Below are 10,584 nucleotides of genomic sequence, written 5' to 3'. Positions count from 1 at the left end.
GCACTATCTACCCCTCGAGCAACTGGGGCCTAGTTGAAATACCTTGTATTGCAAAAAAACAATAGCCAGTAAAGTTACATGAACTGCTAACAATCAATAATTTTAAGACATCTCCTAATAAATCAATGAATCATACATGTACAACACTGACATGCATATTGTACATGTATCTACAGTATCACTTAATTCCCAGTTTGTAAACATTGTTTTCGTTGCCCTTTACACTTCAAGACCATTGCTCAACTCTTGAATGAAGCATCAAATTTCATCTAAGTTCACCTGGTTCCCCTGAATGAAGTTTCCTGTACTTCTCAATGCAAGCTTTATCCTCGGGTAATATAATCCTGACTTTGGCTGGGTACTGCCAGTAAGTAGTGAACACAATGTCAATAGAATCTGCCGGTCCTGTGTTATTCTCTTCTCCAAGTGACGTCACTATACTTCCTGTAGCCATCAGCCTCTGGTATCCTCCATGATCTGGTGCGCCAACATGACGCTTAAATTGTGATTTTGCACTGGAGTTTTGACTGCTATCTTTCTTGTCCACTGATTCTCCTTCATGTTCAATGTCATAAAAGTCCTCTGAAACAAATGTTTGAACTGTCTAAATCCCTTTCATTGGTCACAGAATTTTACAAGATACATTCCTGTGGAAGGCAAGAAGTCCAGATCTTAATGCTCTCACCTGAATAATAGATTTCCTGTCCAGGGAAGCCCAAGTTCTTGTTCATTGCACACAGCTTGCTGAAGCTCTTGGTGTTGTACCTGAGCCTACAAGTATCAGCACGACTCTGTTCATGGACATTTGTACCTTCAACAAAGTCAAATTTTCCGCCCTCTCCTTCATGGCCCATGCAGTCTGATACCCAGTATATGAACAAGTCATTTCCAAGTCCCTCCATGCTGACTGTTAAGGGTGATGTGTTAGCCATTGAAGACGACCTGAAAAAAGGCCTGACCAAAGGCTCTCCTGTTTTACCATCAAGGACTGTTACCTGCAATAAACACCAATGTTTAACAAAGCTTAATGAAAACTTAAGTGGATTGGCGTAAATGAGATACGTCGAATAAAAGAAATGTATATATTTAAAACAAATCCTTTCAGGAATTGGTCAGATTTAATAATGTTTTTAGATACACCTGTACATGTACCATCCTTAGTGAAATACAAGTTACACTGTCTGCCGTGGATAATAATTATCCTATATTTGAGGATTTTTCAGGGATCATCTGGAGGCCTTTTCACCTTGGTGCTTAGTACCTTAACATACGCTCTTTCTTTTTACAATGCAAGTGAATAAGAATACACAAATGTCTTACATTTGCATAGAAATACACTGGAAATCCTCTTCCTGTGTTGTACCTGACAAGAAAGTCAGGAACATTGTCTTCATTAAAGAAGCCAGCAGCTGGTATTCTGTGAAAAATGTATGGAATTACAATAATCAAGTATGAATTGGCACAGAATAGGAAGGAAGGGAACAAAATGGAACTGAAAAAAATAAAATAGAACAGAATGGAAATAGGTGGTACAAAGGATCTTGAGAAAAAATGGGAACATGAAATAAAATGGAATGGGTTAATGTGGAATAGCCAAGGATTTCATGAATAAGATAGAACAGTACTTAACAAGAAGTACAAATAAATTTGCAAAAACAGCAATGAACAATAACTTACGAGTAAGATTCACTTTCTGGGAAGACAAAATCCCACACTCTTTCATAAGTTTCACCATCAAAAGCAGCAACTGTGGTGTTAAACATTGCCATGACGATGTCGACAGTGCTGTCTCCATTTATATCTACAAGTATGGGAGGATTCATAACTCCTAAAACAAGAGTCAATAGTACAAGTCATGTAGATGGTTATTAACATTTAATTTATCAATGACAACACTACAGTGTACTACTGTAACAATAACTACTCCACTGCTGCAGCCTGCTCCTTCTTCTTCTCTCTCTAATAATAATAATAATAATAATAATAATAATAATAACAACAACAACAACAACAATAATAATAATAATAATAGTAATAACATATTTATCCACTATTATAATAAATCAGTTTTTGAAAATCTGCTATCACTACAGGTCCTATTTAAAAATGTAAAGCACATCAAGCTACATGTAAAAATTATGGAAATTTTTCAGGGTACCCTCTTACTGGCTTTCGGACAGTAACACTCTGAAAGCTGGCAATTCCAGCAACACAGCCACAAGGCCCAATGCAATGTCTTCAAAGCATCAGACACACTGCATTAGCAGAGGAAGAAAGAAGAGAGGCCCGGTGGAGGGGCAACCAAAAACCACTGCAACATAATGTCATGTTGATTTTCAGTTCACATGTACATAGAAAATAACAAAACTTCAGGCACAGCAGTTTTTTAAAACCGTGTTCATTAATTTAAAAAGGTTATAATATATGGTCTCTCAGACTACTGTATGTTACACTGTCTACCTTTCTTCCCACTCGCTAACAACATTAATATTTTATTTAATTTTCAAAACAGTTAAAGATAAAAACAGAGTAAGGCTTCAGTTGTGGTGTGTTTCACTAGGGTTGTGGAAAGGAAAGGAAACGAAAGGAAAGGAACTTTATTTAAATCTCTAGTCATTCTAGCGCTGGAGCACTAATTGGGGACACTGTAAACTAAAATGAACAATTAACACAAAGCAAGTCAAATTTTGGTTTTTGAGGAGAGGGGAAACCGGAGTACCCAGAGAAAACCTTTTGGTGCAGAGTAGAGAACCAACAAACTCAACCCACTAATGACGCCGGATCTGGGAATCGAACCCGGGCCACATTGCTGGGAGGTGAGTGCCCTCACCACTGCGCCATCCCTGCATTTTAAATACTTTAAGTTTAACACTTTAATTCATTATCTACTAACTTTATTTTGTACCTTTATAGTGATCCTTGTAAATTAGCTTAGAGTTTTCAATCAGACCATGAAACAGATCAAGCAATGGTACAACCCACAATGCTCCAGGATGTGTCTCCCCTCCAGTTCCATACAGTACAAGCTCAACACCATCCTTCTTGGTGTATATTACTGGTGAGAAGTAGGTTTCCCGTTCATCTGGAGTCTTTGCCCATCTTAGGACCTCACCAGTTTTCCCACAGAATATTAAAATACGTCCAATAAGACGCCGAGGGCTGTTAGGTTCACTGAAAATAACGAAATTTTTGATAAATACCCAAAAAAATTAGAACCAAAATGTGTCTATATCAAGCCATAGAGACACTAGTAAAGAGAGTATTGGGATTTACAAAGTCTTGCCTACAACTCACAGTGAGTCACTGATCAATATCACAACAGATCTCCTACTAATTATAGTGAATTTTACAGAATATGTATAATTTTGTCATACAGAGACCACTAATAGGAACAAAAATTCATGAAAGTTGAAGGTCATTTCACTTTAACAAGCGACAATTCAAGCAGTTTACAAACTCAAGGCAAAGCCAAGAGTTTTTAAATGTGATACAGATCTGACAAGAATATTGTACATGACTTATTAAACATCAGCATTTAAGTGTTAAAGTACACTACTGTAGGTATTTTTGGTGATTCAAGACATTTTGAGAGGGAAAATTGACAGGAGGTGTTTACGTAAATGAAGAGAAATCCATATCAGATATACAGATCTATATTGATACATAAAACATACATTTTGTTTTCAATCATGAATTATTAATGAGTTTTATTAGTTAACTTACGCCAATGGATCACCACCATGTGTAACTAAAACTTCCATCACTCCATCGCTATTCAAGTCTCTAATAAACTGTGCTGTATACAAATTCATATTTGTATCTCTTGATTCTTGAGGTCCAAAATCCCAAATTTTGTTACCTGTCTTACCATTAATGGCTTGAAAAACGCCAGCTCTACCAGATATCAAACAATCCCGTACTCCATCTGTATCTAAATCACCATTGCAGTTCACTCCATATATTTCATGCATGGTATAATGTCGCCAAATCTCCTGACCAGTCTTGCCATCGAGGGCCAAAAGGCCACCGTAGCATGGATAAGTCCCATCAAAGTACAAATCACATGAGATTTTTGGTGCATTGTAGCCATCTACACCAGTCGAAAAACCAATCATAAGATCATCAACACCATCTTGGTTCACATCATTTAGTCTCACAGCAGTTTCTGTCATGAGCTTCGGAAATGCAGCATGCCAAACCTTAGTAAAAGAAATTTCATCACATGATGAAATCTCTCTTTCATCCCTAAAGGACTCTTTCTTACCAAGAAGAACTTTCTTAACAAAGTGAGATGACGAAGAATCTGTTTTGGAATTCCCTGACTCAACAACATGTAAAATGAGAAGTACAAGGCCCGAGACACAAATAGTAAAGAACGCAAGCCACACAAAAAATACAAAACAAGCTCGAGTGGTACACCAAGGCTTTGAGTGAACCCTTCTGATTTTGGTGACTCTGTTTGGAGGCATCAATGGCTTTTGAGCTTTCCTTGCTGGGCTGTGAAGTCCTTTGGCATAGCTGTCATATATTTCATCATCAAGTTCTTCAGAATCATCATCATCATCACTTTGAAGATGTGAAAACTTGTTTGCCTCTGGCTTATAAATGTTACTCAATGCCATGATTTTAAAAACTATGTTGGTTTGAACCTAAAAAATAAAATATTAATATAAACACACGCACAGTAAATCTTCTTTGGTAAAGAGAGTTCAAAATCCTACAAAATTAATCATTTGTGTATGATAAGCATGTAGAGAACTTGAAAACACTACACTGTATAATCGCCTCAAATCACATTTCCAATCATCCCAAATACATCATGTTGTTTTAGACCCTTTTGACTGAAATTTCACTTTTTAGGGCCTTTGAAAGACACGAAAAGTGGTCATACCAATAACCAAGCAATGTAGGGGGATGAGTTCAATACCGGATTGACGTCACAAAGTAATTTCCATTGCTGTTTTCAAAGAACTTTTTCAATGCAAAGCAGTTTGTGACTTCAGCCCAGCATCAAACCCATTCCCCTTCATTGCTCGGTTATTGATCAAAGTAATTGACCACTTTGAGGTCCCATGTTTTATGAATCAATAAATCAATAAGTCAATGAGTCACGAGTCATGAGTCAATGAGACTCACAGTCAATATAGCAATAATTTATTGATTAAGCCTAAGCCCTCGTTTCAGTGATTAGGCCTAAGCACTCTCTGAAATTTTAGCTTTCATTTTATGGTCTGGTTAACTACACTAACTCATTGACTCATAAATAGTGTACACTCGACCACTTTTCCCATCTTTCAAAGCCAATAAAAAAAAGTGACATTTCATTCAAAAGGTTTTAAAAATTATAACACGATGTAATTGGGATGATTTCTGAGAGTAAATAAAGTGGAAAACTGTGTTGAAGTGATAGGCACTTTAAAGGGGGGTGCCATAAAGTACAGCACATGCAAATTAAAAGGAACACAGGTGATATTAACATAAGTTCATACACTTTCAACCTGATAAATTGAACTATCCCAAAAGGAAATTCCATATATTTATGACATTTCTAATTCAATATCAGCAGTTATAGTTCAACAATTTAATCTATCAAATCATTCAATCGTTATCTCAAAAATTTTATATAACTTAGCCTACTTTAGAGCGACTAAAGAACTTTCACATGACCTACTTCCGGGAAAACGTTTGCGATTTTTGTTGTTGGTTTTTTTTTTTTTTTTGCACTGAGCGAAGAATGTGTAATTCGACTGTAATGAGTTTGAGCGGAAAACTTCAAATATAAGCTTATTTGATGAAGAAAAGACTATTTTTCCGAAAAGGCCCCTTGATTTTGATTGAAAACAATGATCATTTAGTCTATTAATTATTAACAGGACGGATTAAATTATTCCGAATAAATACCTGTTATTGATAGAATTCACGGTGAATAGTCCTGAAAGCTAATCATTGGAGACATCTACGGTGTTAAGAAGCGACGAAGCGAGAAACTTCGAAAGAAAACACGCAAGAGACGCAGCAGTGAAATGGTAGAGTACGTGAAGAGGTTACACAGCTACTTAGATCTGTACTTACAGGAGACGGGTACTACGGTTGGTAATAGTGACACTTTGTGATTTGCTCCAAAGATATAGTTATCTTTCTGCAATATACACCTTAAAAATGCAATACTGTTACGCTTTCAACTTGAATTTCAGGTTTGGTTCTTAAGATAATAATTTGAAGGAGCAAAATATTTATGGAGATAAACTTTACGATATGCCGTCCCCTCCCCTGAGGTCTACTCATTCACATTCATGGGTCCAATACTGTTCGTGGCCACTAAAGATGGCGGAGAGTTGTAATTATTTACAGTCTCTTCCTGTCGTTCCTTTGTCTAAAATCTTCTCCTTTTTAGGCAAAGAAGACGTTGCAAAGTGTAGTCAGGTTTGCTCTAGGTTTAGTCAGGTTGCCTCGAGTCTCCCTTCATGGAAAAAGTGGTGCGAAGATATTTGGCTGGTTGATGAATGTCCTCCAGGCACAACTTGGAAGCAGCTATTTTCACAGTGGCAAACGGAATGGGGTCGATACGAATCTTGCTACGCCTCCATAAAACGAGCTTGGGCTGTGATTGAAGAGTTTATTAGGCTTCACTGCCCTGCAATCCATGCTTCCTTGAACGAAGGGTTGACTGAGGAGGAACTGGCCGAGACAGAAGTCAACAAATTAAACGGTACGTTGGCAAGTTGTGAAGGTGAAGGGGACCAGTTCACCTTACAGCAAGATTGTAGCAAGAGGCTTATCCCTGGAGTACTGGCATGAAAGATTTAGCCTTATGGAAATGGAGGGTATTCAGCAGTTAAGCTAAAGTTTGCCATAGTCTCAAACACTACTGTTTTGTTGCGGCGGGTCTAATCTGCAGGTCGCAGGTCATAGGTCGCAGGTCGCAGGTCATTGTTTCATCAATACTGAAAGTATCCTAAACATTCTTAACAGCTAACCTTTGGCCTAATTAGGCCTAAACAAAAGTTTTTAGGCCTAAGGTTAGCTTTTATGAATGTTTAGGATACTTTCTGTATTGGTGAAACAATGACCTGCAACCTGCGACCAGCGACCTGCAGATTAGACCCACCGGTTTTGTTGTACGTGTAGGTTGTTAACAATTATGTTTTTTTTACGGGAGCCCTGAGTTAATGTGGCCCCGAAAATGAGCCCAGTGACAACACTTGTTTGTTGCAAATTGGGCTAAATATAGCAAAGATATCATTGACACCATCCATTTTCTGGTGGTCTGCACATTTGAATGACAAAAAGGGTGGTGGTAAACAGGCACACTGTAACTTGCCTATACTAATCTGCTGATAGACGAATAATGAAGACAAGAGCTCAAGCAATAATGCAATTCATATTATTAGAGCGGTTTTCAATTGAGTGTCGAAAGTAATTAGCGAATTGCTTTGGTTTTGCATTTACTTCACCCAGTGATTGGTTCAAAGTTCTCAGGCCATTTTTTCACCCAATCAGAAGTGAAACCAAAACCAATTGTGGCTCATGCATGCACATTTTCCCACGCTTTGTGTCGGCTACGTGTAATTACTTCGAGTTTTGATTGGTTTACTGGATTGTCTCCGACCTTTTTGATTGGCCAAAGTAATTACTTTGGTTTTGGTTTTACGACGGTCAATTGAAACTCGCTCTATTTGAGCTTATTATTTAAGTCAAATAATAATTGTGAAACAAAAAGTTGTAGTGATTCAAGAACTGACATCAGCAATACCATATCGCTGCACAGCTCATTTGAATCCAAGGCCATCAAGGATAAATCAGGTCCATGCCCCATGCAAATCAGACATACCCTGACCACTGGGCTTGTATAATTTATGCCGTGACTGTGTAACTACAACTATCAAACTTTCATTAATAGCAAGTTTCGGTGTTTCACACTCCACTGATATGTAGCAATATAACTGCAGTAATCCATTTTATAAGGGTCGAACCGATTTAGCTGAGCATAATTAAATCAAATCACATGAAATGAAAGTGAACCTAGAATCCAGGTGAGTTTTCAGTGAGAGAGGTTGAAGCCCACATTTGATGGTGAGCCAGATATCAAATCCAGGTCACATTCATTCTGATTCAAAAGAAACTCAGTTTTTGTAATTTAATGCTACAGGTTTGCAGCTTCCAAATGATCTTAGATGCTCACTTCGTATCCGAAACGGGCAACGCCTTGTCAGCCCTGGCCTTATTGGTTCAATGGCAATTTCAAACCACTACCAAAGTGAATGCCTTCTGGAGCTCAGTGTGGCTTTGAGTGGACTACAGCGTCGAGATGGACTTCGCAATTGCATTCCAGTCTCTTTTTGCGTGCATACAGGAAATGGACAATTCATGGCTTTGACAAACGAAGAAGGCCACAATCGTGGGGAAATCTTTTGGCCAAGTCCAGATCGCAGCGTTGACAATTTTGAAGTATCGTCAATGAGAATGCATCACTTCCTGAGTGGGACAAATTTTGCCAGCTGGCTTTGTGCATTCGCTGAAAAGTTGTCGAATAACTGTTACCCTGTTATTGACAATGAAATTTACACATTTTCATTTTCAGACAAGGCTACAACCAAAGGTATCACAATTGTCACAACCACTGCCTTTCTTCCAGAACTTAGCAGTGTAAAACCACCCTTGTTCTTCTTCACTTATCGCATATCAATATCAATGGATCCTGAGGTATCAATGGTGAGTGCCACTACATAAGTAAAGAGGACTTCTTTGTTTCCCCTCATAATTGTAACATTATGATAGTATTTAGATAAGTCTCAAGCTTCATTTAGACTAGCGCAATAACTCAACTTGGTGGGGAGGATATAAAAAATCAAATCAAATCAAAATTAATAAAAGCAGGTGAAATCAAATGTCTGTTTACTTGTTAGAGAGGAAAGCATTAGACAAGTACGAGTTCAGAGAAAAATTTATCTGATTAGAGTAGAAAAGAGACTAAAGCCACACAATCATTAAGACAAGACTGGAAATCAAACCCCAGGGTACATTGGAGGAAGCCAGTACTTTTTTTCTGACTCACCACTGTTCCTACGTACACCCTCCTTTCCAGCCATGCTTCCTTGTATGAAGTGGAGCATGTTTAAATTTAAAGTACTTTAATTTCTGGTGTCAATCCTCAGGTACAGCCCTTACATAAAATCAATAAATTTAAAGTTGATTATTCTCCTTTCAGATGAACAAATGCCAGTTGACAACTCGACACTGGTACATAACTGATGCTAATGGAATCAAAGAGGAGGTCCACGGTGATGGTGTGGTTGGTGAATTTCCTACCATGTACCCAGGAGCTCTCCATCAGTATATCAGCTGTACAACATTCAGGACGCCCACAGGGCAAATGGAAGGCCATTACGTTTTCCGATATCTCAACAAGACTGGAACCTTTAATGTCAAGATTCCTTCCTTAAATTTCAATAGTCTTCCATTTGTGTTAGCAGAGAAAAGGCTCGAGAATGTGTGAGAGGGCAAGTATGAAGGAGATAGCACCAGTTCTGCTTCGGATGATAGGGAACGGGTCTCTCTCTCTAAACGGAGCCATCAGAAAAGTTCTTGACAGTAAACACAGATCTCATCAGACTATATTTGGTGTGTCAAATTTGTTATCACATCATTTTGTTAAAGAATGGTTGCTATTGACACAACAAAAACACTAACCTTACCAGCTTATAAGATTTATTCATTGTTATGTGTAATTCAGTCAATAAGTTCAAGTAGATGGTCAATTGATGGTCTCTTGATTTCCGAATTACTACTACTAGACAGCTTTAGCGATAGTGGGGAGGAGGGGGGGGGGGGGGGGGTTGCAAAAAGAGCAAAACTAGCTTAACATGATCTGAAAAAGCATTTGACATTTTTGTTGACTTCTTTGCCATTCTCTTTCCGACAACGTGAAACATTCAAGTTTGAGGTTATTTGTAGGACATGAGCACCCTACGATGAATTACCCAAGTTCTCTTTACAATGATCATATACTAAGTACAGCTGTACCTACAGTACTCAAGTTGCATCCTGAGCAACTTCCAAATCTGTACCTACTCAAGTTGCAACCTGAGCAACTTCAAATAATTGCAAGAGTCGTGATAATTATTGTGAAGTTATACTTTCAAATGACATTCTTTTTGTCATCATCAGTCTGCTTAAGATCTCTACTTCACCAATTCACCTGTCACAAAAAATACTGTAATATCAACAACTAGACTAAGCCTTGCATTCAATAGCTTTGGGAATTACTTACACTTAAGCATTTTCTAAAGTAAAAGACAAATAGAGTCTGTGCATTAGCATGGTTCTGTTGATTTGCATATGTCTGCTGAAGATGAATATTAACATGTCCTGACCATCTACCCATGCATTCCCATATGAAATACTTAACCAGAATCTCCAAAGTTTTTTCAGTGTGGCATGCTGCTGTGATCGTTACCAGAGTCTCTTAAAAATTTAAATTTTTTTATAAATCAATTCAGATTTGGTTCCATGTCGGGTAAAAAATGCTTCCTTTTGGGTGTATTTTTTGGAACTGCTCTTTTTATTCTTAACCCTTCCTGGGAG

General features: G+C 37.9%; 2 protein-coding genes across 2 annotated transcripts in view; one reads left to right on the top strand and one right to left on the bottom strand.

Annotated features, from left to right (window-relative positions):
- The window catches only part of LOC137983271 (uncharacterized), an 8,937-nt gene extending 2,886 nt beyond the window's left edge, over positions 1 to 6,051 (bottom strand). Inside the window, exons 1-7 of the mRNA XM_068830467.1 lie at positions 5,902 to 6,051; positions 3,724 to 4,649; positions 2,906 to 3,171; positions 1,678 to 1,828; positions 1,321 to 1,417; positions 686 to 995; positions 280 to 582 (exon numbers count right to left, since the gene is read on the bottom strand). Coding sequence (XP_068686568.1) covers positions 280 to 582; positions 686 to 995; positions 1,321 to 1,417; positions 1,678 to 1,828; positions 2,906 to 3,171; positions 3,724 to 4,622 — 2,026 coding nt within the window. The 5' untranslated portion in view covers positions 4,623 to 4,649; positions 5,902 to 6,051. The remainder of the gene's footprint in view (positions 1 to 279; positions 583 to 685; positions 996 to 1,320; positions 1,418 to 1,677; positions 1,829 to 2,905; positions 3,172 to 3,723; positions 4,650 to 5,901) is intronic.
- A 92-nt stretch (positions 6,052 to 6,143) lies between these two features.
- LOC137983272 (F-box only protein 3-like) lies at positions 6,144 to 10,379 on the top strand. Its single transcript, XM_068830468.1, has 3 exons — positions 6,144 to 6,709; positions 8,150 to 8,712; positions 9,209 to 10,379. Exons 1-3 carry the CDS (start codon positions 6,256 to 6,258, stop codon positions 9,494 to 9,496), a joined length of 1,305 nt encoding a protein of 434 aa, XP_068686569.1. The 5' UTR covers positions 6,144 to 6,255; the 3' UTR covers positions 9,497 to 10,379.
- The last annotated feature ends 205 nt before the right edge of the window (positions 10,380 to 10,584 follow it).

This window comes from Montipora foliosa, chromosome 13 (assembly GCF_036669935.1).
Source record: "Montipora foliosa isolate CH-2021 chromosome 13, ASM3666993v2, whole genome shotgun sequence".
Classification (NCBI taxonomy): Eukaryota; Metazoa; Cnidaria; class Anthozoa; order Scleractinia; family Acroporidae; genus Montipora; species Montipora foliosa.
Note: the sequence above shows the minus strand (reverse complement) of the source record. Positions and strands in the feature narration are given on the sequence as shown.

Bases quoted from the DNA above. Each gene is read 5' to 3' on its own strand.
- LOC137983272 (XM_068830468.1), top strand. From the start codon at position 6,256: ATGCCGTCCCCTCCCCTGAGGTCTACTCATTCACATTCATGGGTCCAA. The intron at 6,710-8,149 runs GTACGTTGGCAA...TTAATGCTACAG, and splicing joins AGAAGTCAACAAATTAAACG to GTTTGCAGCTTCCAAATGAT. The intron at 8,713-9,208 runs GTGAGTGCCACT...TTCTCCTTTCAG, and splicing joins TGGATCCTGAGGTATCAATG to ATGAACAAATGCCAGTTGAC.